The sequence below is a fragment of the Solanum verrucosum genome, unplaced genomic scaffold, assembly GCF_900185275.1.
Source record: "Solanum verrucosum unplaced genomic scaffold, falcon-dt-bn FXZP01000049.1, whole genome shotgun sequence".
Lineage (NCBI taxonomy): Eukaryota > Viridiplantae > Streptophyta > Magnoliopsida > Solanales > Solanaceae > Solanum > Solanum verrucosum.
In genome coordinates this window covers 5,588,028-5,608,881 of record NW_026020221.1, presented here as the reverse complement: position 1 = coordinate 5,608,881, position 20,854 = coordinate 5,588,028, and the positions used below count along the sequence as shown (strand labels likewise).

The 20,854-nt window shown below is 31.1% G+C and overlaps 4 protein-coding genes across 6 annotated transcripts; 3 read left to right on the top strand and 1 right to left on the bottom strand.

Moving 5' to 3' along the window:
- Window positions 1-581: 581 nt before the first annotated feature.
- On the bottom strand, window positions 582-1,264 carry LOC125831742 (uncharacterized). The gene has a single exon (XM_049510929.1). The coding sequence runs from the start codon at window positions 1,203-1,205 to the stop codon at window positions 591-593; it is 615 nt and encodes a 204-aa protein (XP_049366886.1). The 5' UTR covers window positions 1,206-1,264; the 3' UTR covers window positions 582-590.
- A 2,092-nt stretch (window positions 1,265-3,356) lies between these two features.
- LOC125831741 (chalcone isomerase-like protein 2) lies at window positions 3,357-6,771 on the top strand. 2 transcript variants are annotated; one of them, XM_049510928.1, is made up of 5 exons: window positions 3,357-3,372; window positions 4,425-4,504; window positions 5,085-5,240; window positions 6,168-6,394; window positions 6,480-6,771. In XM_049510928.1, exons 1-5 carry the CDS (start codon window positions 3,365-3,367, stop codon window positions 6,639-6,641), a joined length of 633 nt encoding a protein of 210 aa, XP_049366885.1. In that variant the 5' UTR covers window positions 3,357-3,364; the 3' UTR covers window positions 6,642-6,771. The 2 variants fall into 2 exon arrangements, with proteins under 2 accessions (XP_049366885.1, XP_049366884.1); XM_049510927.1 differs by lacking the exon at window positions 3,357-3,372 and adding an exon at window positions 4,210-4,293 and having other exon boundaries at window positions 4,418-4,504.
- A 3,822-nt stretch (window positions 6,772-10,593) lies between these two features.
- LOC125831740 (expansin-A8-like) lies at window positions 10,594-13,366 on the top strand. Its single transcript, XM_049510926.1, has 3 exons — window positions 10,594-10,747; window positions 11,836-12,154; window positions 13,046-13,366. Exons 1-3 carry the CDS (start codon window positions 10,594-10,596, stop codon window positions 13,347-13,349), a joined length of 777 nt encoding a protein of 258 aa, XP_049366883.1. The 3' UTR covers window positions 13,350-13,366.
- An 893-nt stretch (window positions 13,367-14,259) lies between these two features.
- LOC125831739 (uncharacterized) lies at window positions 14,260-20,419 on the top strand. 2 transcript variants are annotated; one of them, XM_049510925.1, is made up of 7 exons: window positions 14,260-14,616; window positions 16,599-16,647; window positions 16,727-16,829; window positions 16,927-17,022; window positions 17,110-17,184; window positions 17,912-17,981; window positions 20,242-20,419. In XM_049510925.1, exons 1-7 carry the CDS (start codon window positions 14,260-14,262, stop codon window positions 20,311-20,313), a joined length of 822 nt encoding a protein of 273 aa, XP_049366882.1. In that variant the 3' UTR covers window positions 20,314-20,419. The 2 variants fall into 2 exon arrangements, with proteins under 2 accessions (XP_049366882.1, XP_049366881.1); XM_049510924.1 differs by lacking the exon at window positions 20,242-20,419 and adding an exon at window positions 19,408-19,518.
- The last annotated feature ends 435 nt before the right edge of the window (window positions 20,420-20,854 follow it).

Here is a 20,854-nt window from a genome sequence, read left to right as displayed (position 1 = left end):
GACTTTGTATCGACTGGTACCTATTCAGACATACAAAGATAAAAATATCTTATCTGCATTACCTTCTGAACCTCATAATGCTGGGTTCTGTGCATATGATATGTCAAATGTGCATGTGCATGTGCATCTAGCCAGGCACACACAGGTTTGGCCTATCGGTCAATGAAGTTCGTGAAAATATCATAGATTAGGGTTCAAATTCCAATCGAGGGCTAGATGATTTCTTCCCATATGTTTGATGGACAAAGTTATTAGGTTCTTGTATTGATGAAAGACCAGAAGGTAATAGGTACCTCGTGAATAGTCAAGGTGTCTACAACTTGGCCGTGGGACCACCATTACAAAAAGATGTAAATAAGATCTTGGACCCTAACTCGTTGAGACGTAATTGTTATTGTTGTTGAGACATAAGTGCAATTGACATTAAGTAAAATTGTCACGACCCAAAATCAGAAGTCATCATGGCACCTATGTCTCAACCGATAGGTAAGCCAACCTAGTTTCTTTACCAAATGAAAAGTAAGCGACAGTAAATATCAATCTGAGATAAAGAAATAAAAAACATTAAAACCATAACAATATGAATTTTGTCACAACCAACAACTTTTAAATTGTTTCATAGCACTTTCCCTAAAATTCTTAACTCTTACTAAACAAAAATGTGTACAAAATAAATCCATTCCTCTACCAGCTCTAACTCTGCTAGTCTTCAATAAATAACAAGCAGGTCCAGTTTGATCAATTCCTTTCCCCTGTACCATCACACCCCAAGATTTCGTCAACACTTCATCTGCATCTTCTTGTAATATATTGTGATTTTCATTATTTTCTTCATCTCGAAGTTCTTCAACAAAAATCAATCCATCTGGGGTTCTTGTTTTTCCACTTTCCCATTCATTTTTCATCATTGGCCAATTCTCAAACAGAGCTCTCTCTGTTTTGATCCAAAGTGGTGATGATCGTCGCGGTTCTCTATCATCATCATCCTCATCCTCATTCGCGTAAATGTGGACAAGTAATGGTGCTTGTTTCAAATTCTTAACAATGTCAACCATAGACGCATTCATCCAATCATCAAGATTTCTCGATAATATTATTTTTTCCTTTTTTCTATCATCATTTTTTGCGACCCTGTCTAAGGGTCGCGAATTTGATAGAGACAGAGATGAAGCAGAAACAACACCAACATGCTTCATTTGTATCATGGATACTGTTGATCTTCTCTGTATCGTTCCAATTTTATTCAGTGTACCTAGAGACACACTCGGATTTATGTGTAACGATGCCATTTTTTTTTTTGGGGAAAATCGTTACTCGTACCGGGGAATTAAATTAAGAATTATTTAATTCCCCGGAATGATTTGATTTTTTTTTTTTTTTTTTTTGGGTTGTTAGAGGGAATTGAGGAGTGAAATTTGAATAGAAATATTGAGAAATGTGGCACAAGAATGGAATAGGTTGAGGGACAAAAGGCACGTGTCTTATGTATGACATGTAACATTTGAGACCAATCATATTTTTTGGGGTGCTGAGGTGTGGCACCAATGATATTATGACACGTTTATAAACGATAGGCCTTGAAGAAAGAGATAGAGTTTCTCTAGAGCAGATAGGGCAAAGACCAAGATACACATCACAAAATTTGAGTTGAGACTATGGTTTTTCATGTATATATCTAATTGAATTATTTAGGTTTAATACCTAGATAAGTACTCTTCATTTAGACACTCGAACTATGATTTGATTTGTTTCAAATTGAGCATCTGAATACATGATAAATTGTTTTCATTATTAGATGCTTTTGGTTCGATTTTTTTGAATATTATCAATGTGATCTCAATTGTCTATTAATTAGTTAAGTCAACATTATTAAACGTGATCTCTTTTAGTTATATGTATCAACTTTAATTGAAATATGACTGAAATTTTACGATTTATTGAGATTAATATGTATAATTAAATGAGATGATATATTTTAACCAGTGACATTTGAGAATGTGGCACGAGCATGGAGTGGATAGTTTGAGGAAAGGCACACGTCTTACGTATGACATGTAACACTAAAGACCAATCATATTTCTCTATTTAATAGTAATATCAAAATCTATAAATTTAAGTTCTAGTTCTGCTTTCACTATGATCAATGTTATAACAAATGTGTATTTTAACTCTCTCTTTTTTTGTTTTTTCATCTGGTGTACGATCAATTCGGATTTGCATTGGGTAGGGCCTTATTCGTAGGGTAACACTTAGACCGATGATTTTTTTATATGCATGATTTGAACTCAAAACCTCTAATTAAGAGTAGAACAACCTCATCCACTGTACTACATCCTTTGATAGTGTGTAATTTTAACCTTATAGAAGTAAAAATAGCAAGCATGTTACTAGGACAGACATGCTAGCTAGGCCCAAAATTATGGGAAAATTGTATGAAATAACAAACTATTAATTCAAATTAAATGTTATAGCCATAGTTTATTTTATTTGTAATTCGCAACAAATATCCCATTTTTTGCCATCTGATTCGGTATACAATTAGCCCTTTTCGGTATACAATTAGCTATTTTATACATTTCGGTATAAAATATATAAAATGCGTTTGTATTTGTATAAAGCGAGAGAAAAGTGTATGTACAAATACAAATACATATATTTTCGTCATATACACTTATAATTATACAAATACAGATCTTATTATATAAATTACAATGTATAAATGAATATATACAAAACTGAACAATTTGTAAAAAATGAGATGTATCTAGCGAATTATACAAATCAAAAGCTTCATAACAAACATAAAATTAGCTATGGAGCGCAATTATGCAAACTATAACTATAACATACAAATATAATTTTTATATTTGCTATATGTGAAAATTGCTCAATTCTCTAATTGGATAATTTTGCCAATTTCCAGTCAGTTACAACCAAATTCTTGTGAAAATTTGATGAAATGTTTGACTATTTGACTGGTTAGTAAATATTTTTAAAGTACTTATATAGTATATAATATAATAAATAAAATAATGTAAAAGGTGTTCAATGAGACAACATGGCTTAAATTTAGTTGGTAAAAGGCGTGGTGGTTATGCAATAACAGACGAATAGTAAAGTTTGTTCTCTTTCTCTTTGAGCTAAGTAATGGAGTAATAAATACATATATTACTAGTAGGGGTGTGCACATATCGAATTTTAAAATTATTGATTTTATATCTTGATTTTAGAATTTCGCAAAATATAATTTGAATTTTATTAAAAAACGTTCAGATTAGATCATTTTTCAAAGTTTGATTTCAGATTAATTGATATGAATAATTCAATTTTTCAGTTTTGAACATATAACTAAATAAAGTTCAAGATGGTAAAATCATGGCATAACATATAACAATACCGACAATGACAACAATGATTTTTTTTTTTTTTTAAAAAAGAGTCATCTTGAAATTAACAAAGTCAAACATATATGGTTTATAGGCGAAAGGAGAAAGCATCATGTCTAAGTTAATATCAATAGAAAAAAAAATACTTTTAATTGATTCTGTTTGAGCCTCAAATGAACTTGAATTTAGTACTTGGTATTGAATATATGGTTTTTTTTGTTATTTTCCACTTGGAGAATGCATTGAAGCTTCAGTTAAATCCGGATTGCGCATGTAGGCCCATTCAAGAGTTCCTAACAAAATTTTCTTCATAATCAGAGTTGAATTTGAGATCTCTAGATAAGAATGAAATTGTTTTATCACTACACCACAACCCACGTTGATAACCTATGATTAATGTCTAGTATGTAGAGTATATCTGCCTTATTAATTAGATTAGGCATATAGATAATGCGTTTATGTCTAAATGATAGAAAAGAAAAAAAATAGATTCGGTGTGATAGAATGATAAGTACTTTTTTTTATTTTTAATTAAAAAATCTCGTGCTTAAATTCTAAGCCGTTTGTATATCATGTTCATATTTATTATTTTTATCCCACCGACAAAACGACGTATTTTTTTTACAAAATTGACACCTTACTTTCCAAATACTCGTGTCAAGCCTACCTTTTTTAAAGAAGTCTACTCATACCTAACAGCTCCCAATTGCTGGAAGGTAGATTGAGTGGTAGCTAAAAATTCTACAATTAATTTTATTTTCATTTATATATATAATATAAATTTATTTATATATAATATAAATTTATATATATTCCACATAAACTTAAACAAGAAACAAACTTACTTTCAATCATTTTTTTTAAGTCCACTTTCAAACTCTCTAAGTTTTCTCAATCAAGTTCAAGAGTAAGCTAATTTTTTTTCTTGAATTTTTATTTTATTGCTTTTGTATTTATTTTAATTGCTTATTTGTTAAATGTAAAAAGAGATTCTTGATTAATTTCTTATCCTAAATGTTTTTTTTGTGTAGTGGTAAAGAATGAAGTGATGGTGGATGAAATTCCTTTTCCTTCTCAATTCATGGTGAATAATAAGCCTTTACCTTTGATGGGCCATGGTAAAAAGAAATTTTTTTTTACCACTTCTTCTTGATTTTTATCTCTTCATATCTATATGCTGGGTTATAGTAAAATAAATATCGGTGTATAGAGACGTATTTAGAATTTTAACTTTATGTGTTTTGAATCTAATAAAAACAATTTATTAAATATTGGAAATATTATTCGACAGATTTAAAATTAGAAGTTTATGATTTTTTCGATAGTTTCAAGTTACTATACGAATTACGATAATAGTTGGTTCACGTTCAAATATACATGTATTCGCTATATTGGATGATAATTCATAAATATTAAGCAAATTTCTTAAAATAAATATAAAAGTTTAGCCAAAGTCTGAATTTTATCCTAGTTGATGAATGATTAAAATATCATATAATTTTTTTAATTTTTTTTTTTCCCTTTGTGGTGGTTAGTTGAAGATGATCCTATAAAACCCAAAGTTATCTAGAGGATCTATCCTTATGTAAATATTACTAAATTTTCAACATATTAAATTTTTGAAAAGTCAATTCGGATTTAATTTATAGATGCTGACAATAACAAAATGTTTAACTCCAAATTGTTTTTTTTTTCCAGGAATAACAGACATAGAGATACATTTTCTCCAAATTAAATTCACAGCAATTGGAGTTTACTTGGATCCAGAAATTGTGACTCATTTGCAACAATGGAAGGGAAAAACAGGGGAAGAACTAACTGAAAATGATGAATTCTTTGAGGCTATTGTTAATGGTAACTAAAATCTTCACTAATGACTACCTACACCGCTCTGACTTTCCAAAAATATTGTCATATTCATGTCAGATCTTCTAAATATGCATTACTTTCAAAGGATCTGACATGAATCATCAATACTTTTGAAGAGTCTGAACAACATAGATGATTAGGCATTCTTGTTTCTATAAAGTTGTTTACTTCAAATGTAGATAATAGTCCAAAACACGTTTTTGCCAGCTTTCTATCTGAACTATATGTTGGGTTATGAAGGTGAATAGGGCGTCATGCGGAAGCTTACAATTGCAAATCATATAGTAGATAAATCAGATGACAAATAAAGTTATACTAAAACATAATATTATTAATATGGTATGACCAATCGGCCTACATATGAAAAACTAATAAAAAGAAAATACTAAAACTGTTGAGGGAAAATCTCCCCATAAACTAAACTCTTTATTGACTACATTGTGGATGTTCTTATTATTTTTGTGTTAGAAGAAATAAACCTATATTTATAGAGTCCTAAAACCTTTTCTTACTAGAAAAAGACTAGCTACTCCAAAACCTTTTCCTAAAAGGAAAAAATAAACCAAATATGAAAGAATATTATATTTTTCTTTCAGAAAAAGTTAAAACATTTATGGTAATACTTTGACTTTACTTTTAGGAAAAAATAAACTTCAAATAAGGTAAGAAAATCAAGGCAAAACCCTAACACTATAAAATGTACACTTTTCATACATGAACTATCACTAACTATTTATCAAAACATACTTCAACTATCAGTTGTTTTCTTTTCATACCTGAACGATGGTGATGTTTCATGTTGAAAAAGTGAACAACTGATAGTTCTGATAGAAAACTCAGACAAACGTGATACTTCAGTTTTTTCTTAAGAAAATAGACTATTCATCTACCTTCAATGTTATACATTTGCAGCTCCAGTTGACAAGTTCTTGAGAGTAGTAGTGATTAAAGAGATCAAAGGTTCACAGTATGGTGTGCAGCTAGAGAGTGCCATACGCGATCGCTTAGCAGAAGTCGATAAATATGAAGAAGATGAGGAAGAAGCACTCGAAAAAATCGTTGAATTTTTCCAGTCTAAGTATTTCAAGAAAGATTCAGTAATAACATATTATTTCCCAGCTACCTCTGGGAGTGCAAAGGTAGGTACTAACACTTCTTTTCTCAAAAGATTTTGAAGTTATGATCGAGTCATTTTCTGATGTTTGGTTACGATGTTTTGAACAGATATCGTGCACGATAGAAGGTAAGGAAGACTTGAAAATTGAAGTTGAAAATGCAAATGTTGTAGAGATGATGAAGAAATGGTACTTAGGTGGAACTAGGGGAGTGTCACCTACAACTATTTCTTCTTTGGCTAACAACATTTGTGTTGAATTGTCTAAATAAAAGACATCATGTGTTGTGTTGTTTGTATTGATCTTTGTTGTTTTGGCCATGTTGGCTATTGTATTTGGCCTATGGAGACCTTTTGTTTCAAGATTTGTGTTTGAAATTAATAAATTAGAAGTTCATTTTAGCTTGTTTCCAACATTTTTTTTTCATGTTTAATTTCCTTTTTAGTCTCTAGAAATAGTTTAAGCCAAGGGTGTGTGTGTGTTTTGGTAATAACTTGGTATTCTTAGGGCTAGTTTAGACATGATTTCAAATCATGTTTTGAATACAGTTTTTGGAAACAACTTCTCTATCTTCATGAGGTAGTGGTAATATTCGCGTATATTCTATCCTCTCCAAACTTCACTTTGTGAGATTTTACTCGGTATGTTGTTGTTTTGAAATCGGTGATTTGAATTTGAAATTTTGTTTGAACATGCAATTTGAATTTCTTCAGTTGTATTTTTTCTAAAAAACATAAAATCCTACAAGTTGCGAAAACTATCAGAATTTTCTCAATTCTAATACTTATCTTATCAAATGAGTAAACCATGGTTCATAAACAAGATACTGGAATATTCTAAGATGCTGCATTGATTAGTCTCATATCTCCATGTTCCTTTTATAAATAAACGATTTGCGATTACAAATTTTCAAATGCACATCACTTTATAAAAGATTGTAACAATAGTTTTAACTAGTTGTACTTTAATATAATCTTTTTAAATGGTACATACAACCTCTTCACCCCATGCATGTGCCTTTTTTTTTCATTTTTTTTCCACCTAATTTAAATGTTGAGTCTTCTTTTACTAAATATAAACTTATAAATCAAATTTTACATTTAAAAAAAATTGAAATCACAATTTGAAATTTCAAATCCTACTTTTTGAAGGATTTAGTATTTGAAATTATCATCTCAAATCACTTCTCTAAATATTATTTTTATCTTAATTTCAAATCGCATGCCTAAACGCCTACTAAATTTGTCCATTTTAAGTTGCAATTAGGACATTTCTTAAAGAATTGTTTGATAGGACATGTGGCATAATTTCACAATCATAAATCTTGACATAAGATTTGTGAAGCCAAACAAATCACATTATTAGGTATTATGGGCACACACACGAAGCATTGATAAATCATAAATATATTTTAATTATGTGATCTTATACAAAATAATTATATACCATGTGTGAGGGATACTTGAGAGATATGTATATATGATCATATATGCCAACTAAAATTAATAATTAATATGATATCAAAAATAAAGATCTTGCATGTGTACAGAACATTTGAAAGATGCATAGTATCTAAAATTAATTAAAGAAAAAAAACTTTGACAAGTTTTTTGCACATAAATCTCAGTTTCTTTAGGTAAAAACGACAAAGTTGAAATTATATATGTCAGGAGAAAATAATATTTTGCAGTGTAATTAACACGATAAAGTTTTTGAATTTAAGTTAATACTTAAATAGTATATTAATATAGTAAAAATGTCTATGAATAGATTAGACCATTCACTCGAATGAGTAATAATACTCGTAATGATTAACTTTATAAAGATTCTATTGAATTCCAATCATTCATAGAACTGGTTAGCATAATTTTCAAACTTAAGAAGTCAACCGAATGAGTACTAATACTCGTAATGATTAACTTTATAAAGATTCTATTGAATTCCAACAGCTCGTAGAACTTGTCAACATAATTTCCAGTTGATCAAGAAGTTGGGAACGTTCCCTCGGCCTCTGACTTGCCTCTAGTTACTGAAAGTGAATTTATTTTCAATTATCCTATATATATATATATATATATATATATATATTTCAAAATCAAAACAATTCAAACAATTGCCGTCATTATTGTTTTAGTCGAAAGGAATTTTTTTCTTCTACTCTTACCCTCTCCTCATGTCGTATATCCACTCAACTCTTATATTTAAATCTTTTTATTTATTTGGACATGAATGAACCCGAACAGACTTTCGGCACTATGGGTAACCAATTAAAAATATTTACACTACCTGCTCTTTGAACTCGAGAGGAACGCCATGTTCTCTAAAACCTAAAATAGATACTCTTAAAAAAAAATACAATGTTTAATTTAAACATATAATCATGATTAGTGGATAATTAATTGGTATTTTTTTTTTCTAATTAATTAATAAAAGTTAGATATGAGTCATATGATTAGCAGTATTATTGGATCTGATTCCTTCCTACCTAACTAGCATAATTTTATCAAATGAAACAGAGAAATTATTATTTATACAAAAGGAATATAATATATGAAATTGCCATGAATAATTTTCACCTTATTCTGGAATTTTTTCCAATATATAATTATTATAATTTTTTAAAATTTGAAAAACTACAAAATACTATTTTCACTAATTTTTATTTTAAATCACTAATAAAAATTCAAATACACTTTAAATTTGTATTGATATAATTATGTTCAAATATAATTTTGATTCTTAAATATTATTTTCAACTTAAAAATATATATATATTTTTAAATTTCACAATTTTTATATCGAAACGTCCATTAAATATTTGAGAAATGCATGTGCTTTTAGGATCTTATATAATTAATATACATCAACTGGTGGTTCAATTAGAACAACTGTGCGCATGCGCATGTTTGATCGTCGTTTTATGACCATGTCAAATGTATTTTATTAATAAATATTAGTAAATGATTAATAAAATTTAAATAATAAAAGGGGAAGAATCAATTAAATAAAGTAATAATAAAAGTTAAAAGACAAAAAAATTGGTTAATTCTAGTGGTGTTCTCATTTAGAAAATTGTGCTATATTTATATGAGTTTAGGTTTTAAGTATTGATTGACGGTATAAAAAATAGAGTAAATTTTAGGTTTAGCAAACATAAAAAATTATATTAGCGCTCTATAGTTATAGTTTTGCTATTTGCGTTTGATAGCAAACATATATAGTTTGCTATGGGGCATCTCATTGTATAAATTGCAGGCAGACAACTCATTTGTATAAAAAGCGCATCGATTGTATATGTATATCAGTTAGATAATTGTATATATGTAACTATTATGTATATGAATCAATGATTGTGTTTGTATATCTGCATAAAATTTGAATTTGTATATAATTGAATCGAATTAAAACATTTGTATATCAAATCTCTCTTTCTCTCGCTTTATACAACACAAATTATACATTGTATTTTATATAATTTGTGTTTGTATAAAGCGAGAAAGAGAGAAAGACAAAAGAGAATTGGACAGAGAAAGATTTGTATAGTATAATTATAAGTGTATAGACGAAAGTGATATGTATTTGTGTTTGTATATACAATTTTATCTCTCTTTATACAAACACAAACACAATTTATACATTTGTGTTTGTATAAAGTGAGGGAGGCGAGGGACAGTAGCGAGCGAGATCACGGAGAGTGGCGAGCGAGATTTTTGGAGAGAGAGACGAATGACAAAGTGTTTGCTACGGATTAGAATTAAATGAAACTGTGGTTATAACATTTATTTTGAATCAATAATTTGCTAGCTATTTTATACTCACAATTTTCCCTAAAAAGTATTTGCACATTAATCAAATTATTTAAATGTTCATTACATATAATTTAATTTGATGGTATTAGCTTATAACTTCTAAACGGTTAAATTACACTAATAGTATATTAAAAAAATACTAATTCCTTTATCTTAAAATATTTGTCATAATTCGTTTGACGTTCAAATTAATCAAATTAGTTTTCGAGAAATGAAAAGTATCATATATTTTAAGACGGGAAAATATATATTATCAGTGTATATAACTTAAATTGTGCGCTTAGCTTCTCCATACCCCCACAACTATATATATATATTAGCTAGCTGCTGCCACTTAATTAATTAGTACTACTCTCTAATCCTTTCTATATCATTAACTTAATTACTTTGAGAACTTGTTCATTATCAATAATAATGGCTGCTTATTATCCTCTTTCAACATTTTCCATTTTTTCTCTTCATGTCATCTTCATAAGCTTGTGCTTCAATGAGAGTTTTGGTGATAATGGAGGCTGGCAAAGTGCTCATGCTACTCTTTATGGAGGGGGTGATGCATCTGGTACAATGGGTATGTCTTTTTTTCTTTTTTACTTTTTTCACGCGATGTTCGGTATCTGCATTGGAGTCTAACTATATATTTCAAATTTGCGCCGCGTAAAGCTCCATTCGTGGGCAAACACTCTCTACCAAGAATTTTTACATATTCAGAGCTCGAACTCAAAACCTCTGATTAATGGAGGAGCAATTCCATCCACACCACAACCTTTGCTTTAATCATTAATTGTCTTATTTTATGATGGATTATAATTTTTAGTCCTTCAACGAAGTGCTGAGTTTCCCTAATTAATTACTACATCAACGAATTTTTGTCTCAATTTATGCGATATTTTTTTTTTGTCAATTTCAACAAAAAAAATGACACAATTTTATGTTTAGTAATGCTGGATTATACATATTTTCATTCTTTCTTAAAGCTTTTGCTAAGTCAAATAACATCACATAAATTGAAACGGATGATGAAGTATTTATTATGCAACAAAGATTGTGAGTGGAGCGGTAAATACACCTCATGTTTGAATCCTTAAAATGGAATCACTTTTGATAGGAAGTGGTATACCTCCAAAGTAGATCTATTTTTTTTTTAAAATCTCTCAACTAAACAATAAGTACTCCTAATTAGACGAGAGGGGTTGCTCGGATGGTAAGCACCCCTCACTTCCAACCCGAAGGTTGCGAGTTCGAGTCACCAAGGGAGCAAAAGGGTGGGAGCTCCTAGGGAGGGTAAAAAAAAAAAAAGTACTCCTAATTACTAATTTGCAACAACATTATAGTAGAATGGTAATTACTTCTCCATTTCTAATTAAAGATATTGCATTCAAGTTTTAAAAATAGAGTCGTCTTTGATAAGAAGCGTGTTTTACTTATCAAGTGAGATTTCCCAATCTGAATCAGGGTCCTAAAGTAAGCCGATGATCTATCAGAATCAGTCTCTCTACCCCTCAAAAAATAGAAATAACTTATGCATACACTCCACTAGCCTCCTCCGATCCTACTTATGGAAACACTGAATATGTTATTGTTATGGTGTACAACTAGTGACTCAATACTCTATAAAGTCTTTGTAAATAGTACTAATGATTCAAAAAAAATATGCAGGGGGTGCTTGTGGTTATGGTAATTTAAACAGCCAAGGTTATGGTACAAACACTGCAGCATTAAGTACATCCTTATTCAACAATGGATTGACATGTGGTGCTTGCTACCAACTCAAATGCAACAATAATGATGCCAAATTGTGTCTTCCAGGAACAACAATTACTGTCACAGCAACAAATTTTTGTCCACCAAATCCCTCATTACCTAACAACAATGGTGGTTGGTGCAATCCTCCTTTGCAACATTTTGATTTGGCACAACCTGCCTTCTTGAAAATTGCACAATATAAGGCTGGTATTGTCCCAATATCTTTCCAAAGGTAAACTTTGTTTTCCTTATTATGACAGAGTTTGCATTTGACTGTATTTGACTGAGCACGATTTAACTTGAATATATCGAAAGTAATATCAGTTATGCTATTAAACTTACGGAAAAATGTTTGAAATGTGTTTAAACTATGTGAAACTAAATAAAAATGTCCTCAGTTAGTCGTTTGGTCTAAGAATATCTATATTATTACTTAATTGATGAAAATGTGCTTTTTTCCTAATAAATATCTTATTTGTTTTCTTTTTAAAACATATTTTAGTCTGAATAATAATGTAAACTTTCATATCAAGGGAATTCCAACAAATCGTACGAGTAATGGTAAAATAAAATTAACAAGATTAAATAGTTATGGAATACAAAAATGTTATATTCTTGTTGAGATATAAACTATATAGTAATATATATGATAGAGAAAATAACGCCATCTTATGGTGAAAACTGAAGTGATAACTATTCCTCCATTCTTATGTTTTGGATAAAAGTCCTAAGAATATCATTTTTGGGTAGGAACTAGGAAACACTCCTCTAATGATTAGCATTCTGGCACGACTTTGAATTAGTTGAATTTTTAAAAGGCACCAAGCACCAAATGAGAAATCAAAAAAATATCGTATAGAATAAGAAACACTCCCTCAATGCTTAGCATTCTGGAGCGACTTTGAATTTATTAAATCTCAAAAGAGTATCAAACACCAGACGAGAAACCAAAAAAATATCACATATAGAATGGGAGAGAAGTAATACAAATGAAAGACACTTCTTGTTCAAGATAGTACATACAAATATCACTAACTTGAACTTGATTGAATTCATATACTATACAAGATATATATGTTATAAGTAATTTCTATTTATTGATATGTGATTTTTTTTTTCATAGGGTACCTTGCATGAAGAAGGGAGGAATAAGGTTTACAATAAATGGCCACTCTTATTATAACTTAGTTTTAGTGACCAATGTTGGTGGTGCTGGTGATGTTCATTCAGTTTCCATTAAAGGTTCTAAAAATGTATGGCAATTAATGTCAAGAAATTGGGGCCAAAATTGGCAAAGCAATGCATATCTCAATGGACAAAGTCTTTCATTTCAAGTGACAACAAGTGATGGAAGAACTATCACAAGCAACAATGCTGCCCCATCTAATTGGCAATTTGGACAAACTTTTGAAGGGGCTCAATTTTAGTTTTTCATCGTCGAAATATCGTCTACTGATCATTTTTCAGTCTCATGTAGTTTTAAATTTTACAAGTGAAACTTCATGATAATATTATAAATCTAGAGTTTTACCTGTAGAATTCAAAACTTACATGATCATTGTTATTTTCATTATTAGAAAAAAGTGGTTATTTGTGAATTTTATCCTATTTCACCACTTAAAAGAAGGCCATGAGAAAAAGAGAAGGCATAAAGTATAATACATACTAATAGTGTACAAAATTGTATTGCTCCTATTAGAAATAAATACCAATACTGAGTGTGGTTTAGTAACCTAAAAAATAAGAGAAATAATCTATTGTACTTCTACTAGATTACAAGTTGCATTTATTATGTAAAAAATTGTTTTGTATCGACTCTCTATGTGATTTACAAATTGTATACGTAAATTATTAATTTCGTCTTTAAATTATTGACAGTCTTAAAAATATTTTTTATTTCACCAGTTAAATTTAGATACACCTCTGATTTGCCACATGACATAACAAGTGATCTCAATCTCTTGTAGAAACATGAAATTCTTAATAAAAAGTCGAGAGAAGTATTAAAATCTCCCTAAATTTGATGAAAGTTTAAAGGCATATTTCACTCATGTTGCATGAATGAGGGTGTATTTAAATTCAGTAAATCAAGTAAATAGATGTTTTTAAGGCTGTTAATACTATGAAAATGAGATTAATAATTCGCGGCAAATTCATTTTACGTAAAAGAGAAAGCTCAAAGCTTGTGTTAGAACTACGAATACAAATATATCATTGCAATGCTTGTGATGAGATTGTTCAATTTCACATAGTTTAACGATATTTCGGATACGTATTTTTCTTCAAATATTTTCACACTATCGACTCCAAAGTCAAAAGTGACAATCAAGTAGACAAATGAGGCCTCCTTCTGCAACTTATCACAAACTCTGTTCAACGCTCTTACGATATCTTCCTTCCCTTAATACCCCTCGAAACTTCCAAAGCTCACACTTTCAGTCCTCCAAAAACTTCTACACACTGAACCCTACTACTGCCATTCACACTTTCATCAGGCCCATTTCCGTCATTTCTATTAGTCCTCCGCAGTTGATCGCCGTCGTACGGGGCAGAAGATCGAGTATCGCCGGCGTTTCAACCATGGCCAGCGGCGAAGAAAATTCAGTTACGTTTCAGTTAACTCCGTCGAGCTTGTTGAAGATTCAGAAAGGTGATATTACTCGCTGGTCCATAGATGGATCCTCTGACGCTATTGTAAGTATTATGTATCTCTGCCTTTATAAATGCGTTTGAATTTTAGCTGAATCATTTCTAATTTGAATTTTTCAATGTGTATTACGGTATGTTGCTGCACTTGTTTTGTATTTTGCTATTTTGCTGTCCTATTTTCTCACAGTTCTGCTGCGGATACTGTTATGAACCCATGTGTACTGTCTGATTCAAAACCAAATGAGTATCTTATTGATATTCAACCAAAGTGCAAACTGAGGTGGCTTTTGTTTGATAAACTGGTGGATTTAGTTTTTCAAAATTTTGTTTGTTTGTTTGTAGAGTTTTATTCTAAAAAAGGAACTTCCTTAGTTTCAATTTATGTGAATGAAATGCTTTTGAAACTTGCAGTCTTAAACATTACATAACATTTATGTGGCTACAAGACTATTGAATCTTGTCGTCTTAGATATATCATAACCAGAGGTGGAGCCAGGATTTTTAGTTTTTGGGTTCTGGAATACAATTTTTCTTGCTTATTGGGTTTTGAATAGATTATTTATTCATATTAAATGACCTTTTAATGCAAATGAAGGATTTGAACCTAAGCTACTGGGTTCTTCAGAACCTGTAACCACAGTGCTGGCTCCAAAGTCCAACCTTGTTCATAACATTTGTGTAATTATAAAAGCTTGTCAGTGTATTTAATATGAGAATTAAACTATTGAAAGCTTGTTAGAGATGGATTCTTTCATACCGATAGGAAAACTCTCTAAGGAGTAACATTTCAACTGTTCAAATAAAATCTTGGTGGAAGTAGAGTCTCCCTGACTAAATTATAACCCTTGAGAACAATGGTGATCTCTAGGATGGGTGTTGTTGTTATAAGGCCAACAGTAAAAAGGAGGCAGTGGGTTTGTTAGGTTGTTAGCTCATATCATTAGGGATCAGTTACTACCACCTACTGAAGCTTTAGCTTGTAAATCTGTTTGTCAAAATATATCCTATGTACATTTTGTATGGCTGTGATGAGCAACTATGCTTTTCCTCTTTCTACCTCTGTCTTTTTCTCTTTTGACTGTAAGTTCTCGCCAATATTTCTTGATCTTGATAACCTAGAGCAGAATAAATACAGAGAATTCATATAGTCAATTCAACAAATTTGGGTTTGAGTGATTAATTAGACACTGGACTGGCTCTATGTTAAAAAAACAAGACTGAATTTCTAACAGCTTTGAATCTTTTGTTGGATTCAGTTTTATAATTTAAATGTCGAAGCTGGAATGGTCTCACTTGTTCTGGTACCAGCTGTCATTTTGAGGCATCAAGAAGATGCATAACAAACATTTGCAAGAAAAAGGAAAGTGTCTGCTCATGTACAAAAGCTAGGCTACAACTAAGGAGCAAACACGATCCAAAGGAGTTCACAGCTAGATATAGGGCTCCAATTGAGCGTCACCAGCGGTCATCATTGTATTTCTACGTGCCATGTGCTTGTGTCTGGCTTTGAAATGAAATCAAATGCTGCTACGTTGCCCAAGAACCTTTTTGCTCTTGAAATGAGAATTTTGCTTTGAAGTATACAATATGTTACGATGTTTAAGTCTTCGACCACATTCTTATATGTTTTGTTTCTTAGAGAAATTTAATCATTCATTGAGGAAAAGTTGAAGATCAGATAATGAAACAAAGCTGGTTGGTTATTTCAACAGCTTACCTAACTGAATAATAATAACTTTAACTTTGTACTCAGCTTGACTTCAGATTTACTTGTTTGTAAATTTCAGAAGTACTTTGGATTCATTTGTGAACTATAAACAACGTCAAGCACAATAAAAGAGGAACGCAGAACCCCTATGTATTTTCAAGAAATAAAATGTCCAACAGACCTTCTCTATTAAGGCTGATAATATTTTCAGTTCTGTTATGATCCTTCTTTGGGGCGTATGATATATTTGATTCTGTCTATCCTTCTTGATATTGTGGTGTTTGATTGTGGCCTTCATATTTGCACCATTTTTATACAGGTCAACCCTGCGAATGAGAGAATGTTGGGTGGTGGTGGTGCTGATGGAGGTAATTCTCTAATTTACTGCTGAAGTGCTGCTTATTTCCATGATCTATGTAGTCTAATTACAATTTTGCCCATTTCTAGCCATACATCGAGCTGCTGGTCCAGAATTACGAGATGCATGCTATAAAGTACGAGAGGTGCATCCTGGAGTTCGCTGCCCAACAGGAGAAGCAAGGATTACCCCGTATGTGCTCAGTCTTTGACTTTAATAATGCATTAGAACGATATGTTTTTGTTGTATGTTGTCACTAAACTTACATTGTGGTGGGAAAATATTGCAGAGGTTTCAGATTGCCAGCTTCTCATGTAATCCACACTGTTGGACCAGTATATGATACTAACCCAAATCCTAAAGCCTCTTTGACAAATGCATATAGGTTTGTGAATGATTGTTTAATATTACTCGTAAGTTGGTTTTGTTGTCATACCTTATTTGATTCTCTTTTCTGTCAATTATACTGCAGAAATAGCCTGCGTGTGGCAAAAGAGAACAACATTCAGTATATTGCTTTTCCTGCCATATCATGTGGGGTCTTTGGGTGAGTTCACATGGATTAACCATGCATTTCATGTTTATAGGAACTTGAGCTTATTAAGCTATGCTTTTGATGGCTACTTCTCCAAGCTAAATAATCCACCAGCTATTGAGGATGAAATAAGAATATGTTGGGGATACTACAGAATAAGTTTGCTGCGTTATCTGACATTTAAGTACCTAGATAATGCTTGTCTAATTTTTCTTTTAATGTTCTGTAGGGGACTGACTAAAGTGAAAACTGTTGCTATAGTGAACTTACATTAAAAAATGAATTCAACTGTTATGTTATTATCACAGCTTACAAATTCTGTCTTCTGAATCTTTCTTGTTTCATTTCTCCACTTAAAATCAGCCAACCCTTATTTTTCTTGCCACAAATTGTCATAAAAATTGCAGTTTCAATTTTGTTTTCCTTTTGTTTCATTGTATGTCATGCACTAATAAATTTCTATATCCTGGTGATTTACGTCGACTGTTGAATGAGAAAATTCGTTTAATAGTCCTCAGTTTGAGCATATCAAAGAACTAACCTTTTTAATATGACTATGTTACAGCTTTCTTAGGCTACCGGACTTCCATTTCATGAGTACTACCTGTGCTAACTTGTTTGCATGTTAGTCAGCTAGGAAATAAGATTTGCAGTATGATCACCTTTTAGGAGCAATATAAAATCTTACCTGCTATGGACGGTTGCCCCTGCTTAATCTTAATTTTTTTGTACTTACCAGATATCCTTATGATGAAGCTGCCACTGTCGCTATATCTACTGTCAAAGAATTTGGCAGTGACCTCAAAGAGGTATTATTATTATCTGCTTATGATTTTGGTTGCTCAGAACTTGATTGCAATATAGGTCACATAATCGTTGACTATAAAATACTTCATAGTGTTCTTATCTTATGTTGGTGAAATTGTCCGCCTGAAGCAGAAATATTGATAATGGTAGATGTGGCTCCACAGTTGCTGATAGTATGTTGGCATCTTGTTTCTAGTTCTCTTTTATTTTTCCTTTTTGCTGATAAATATAGATAGAAAATTACTTGCATCTAGATAGTACCCAAGAAAGTGATGTATATAATGAATTGTTAAGGCTCAAGCTCTTCATGGAACAGCCAAAGCATCTTCACTGCCATACAGTATTCTTACTGAAAAATATAAAGAAGTGTGAGAAAACACTCCTAATATTTTGGAGTTAATTTGTCCATGATTCATCACTCTGAATCTCTTTTATTTTCTATACAAAGTACAAAAGGCGCATGGGGATAACACTCTCTTTTAGCCCATACATGAAATTTTTTCTAGTTCTGGAATGAAGATGACTATATTTGCCCAATCTATTTTGTATCCAAACAATGAGAACAGAAAAAACCAACAATAAGCCACTACCTTGAAATGCTACCTGAAATAAACCTGTGGTTTTTGCCCACGAAAAACTGGCTAGTGAAAAAGCCCCCCTTGGTGTCTATTGGCATGTTTCTCTGGAGGATTGAACTTGTTAAAATTCATGGAATCCTATTCTGTATGCTATTTACTGCATAATGCTCTGATTAAGATGAACAATTTAATAACTAATTGAAGTATAATGTTCATAGTGTTACCATTTAAATGTCATGTGGTATGAGTTGTCTCCGGCAACTTCAACACTATTATTTCCCTTGTACTAGACTTGACAACTAGCAATATAAAAGAGCCATATCTAGTTTTTTTTTTTTTTTTTTTGAAACAGAGCCATATCTAATTGTTGAAACACTGCAATTGCTTGAATAACTACTCTGGTCGTTCTTTCTTAGTACTAATACTTTGATCATGACATGTCTTCAAAAAAATTGTCTGAAATCACCTGATACCATTTTTAGATGAACTAGCTGAGGGACTTCTTGAGTTTCACTGGTAGGTGAAACAAATTCTTGGTGGGTTGGATATTAAGAGTATCTCTTAGTTTGAAGTCAAGATGTTTTCATTAGGAGATCTCCTTTATACTTTTTCTTCTTTTCATTTCTGGCACACATTTTTGTTGTTGTTGAGAAAGGTAACAATGTCATATAGCATCACAATGGTTGTGCATAAACCATAGTATTACATTTCAATAGAAACAAAATATTCTCCTTGCTCTTCTTTCAAGGATTCTATGATATTTTATGAGAGATTCAGCATCATCTAGGAGGTGATCTTTGCACCAAAAAATAAAATAAAGACCGACAGTTCATCTTGACTTTCTCGACAGAGTTGTGGGTTCCTTCAAAGCATTTTGTGTTTCTCTCCTTCCACACAATCCACCATACTCAAGCAGGTATTATTTGCCACCATTTTTTCTGTCTAGCAGTACGTACAGTGTCATTCCAGCATGCCAACTGCTCTCTATTCTTTGGCATAGCCCACCTGATTTGTTTAAATGTTAGTTGCCAATTCTGGCTGGTTAACTCTTTTTCTTATGACCAAGAATCCGTTTGGAGTCAACCCCTTGGACCAACTGTAGCCTATGAAACTGGGGCATGATGGGCGCGCCCCTTTATCCTTCTCCTAAATACCAAAGCTAATTCTCTTGGCGCAGGGCTCAAACCGTGACATAAGACATAAGTTTCTCAACCTTTCCCAATTGAGCTAACCCCTTGGTGTTGGAAGAGATGATTTATGCTGTCAGAATCTTTTTCACACAAGAAAGACTTAGAACACAGCTGCAGCCCTCTTCCTCAATAAATTTTCTAGCGTTAAGCATGCTTCTTAGCTACTAGCCAAGAAAAACATGCCATCTTGTAAGGTTTGACTTCCCATATTTCCTTCCAGTGTCATTTGAACCCTGTTACCCACTGTGACTGAGTATTGCATTCTAATGTGATACGTCTCCTACCTCTGCAAATGATTTTTAATGCTATTCAAATTTAAACTGATAACTCGTTTCGTACTTTTTCTTTAAATGTAACGGTGTTATTAAAACCATATTTATTCTAAAATAGAATGTATATCTTTGCTTTGAGCATCAGTACATTTTTCTTTGGTTCCGGCTGTTAGGCTGAGTGCTGACTACAATCGTGTCCTCTTACATTTGTCATAATTGCAGGTACACTTTGTGCTGTTTTCAGATGAAATTTATGAGGCATGGGTGACAGCAGCGAATGAACAGTTGAATTAATTACGAGTATCTGGAAGATGAAGGTTGCGGCGATGGACATCGGTGAAGTATAACGACATACTCAGATATTGAAATGTCAAAATATATGATTCTGCTGAATAAATATTGAAAAAATCAAGCCACACATCTATTTAAGGATTAATATAACATTTTAATTACAAGTATTAATAAATTATTTTAAATTTATAAGTTAATTAATTACATTTTATTACTATTATTCTTTTTATAATTATATTATTATAATTAATAGGTGAGAGAAATAACATTAATATTGATATTAATATGAGAGAATCAATGGTAATTATCTATTACACATTTTTAATATTTAAATCAAACATATTCTATTTTATAACATTTGGAATGATAAGTTTATGAATAGTAAGAGTCCATTTAGAATTAAAAGTCTAATGTATTTTCAAATTTAAATATTTTTGATTTTCTTTCCTTAAGTATTATTATTATTTAATATTTAAATTTAATGTATTTTATTTTATTTTTATAATATTCAAAAATGATAAATTTATGAAATAGTAAGAGTTTA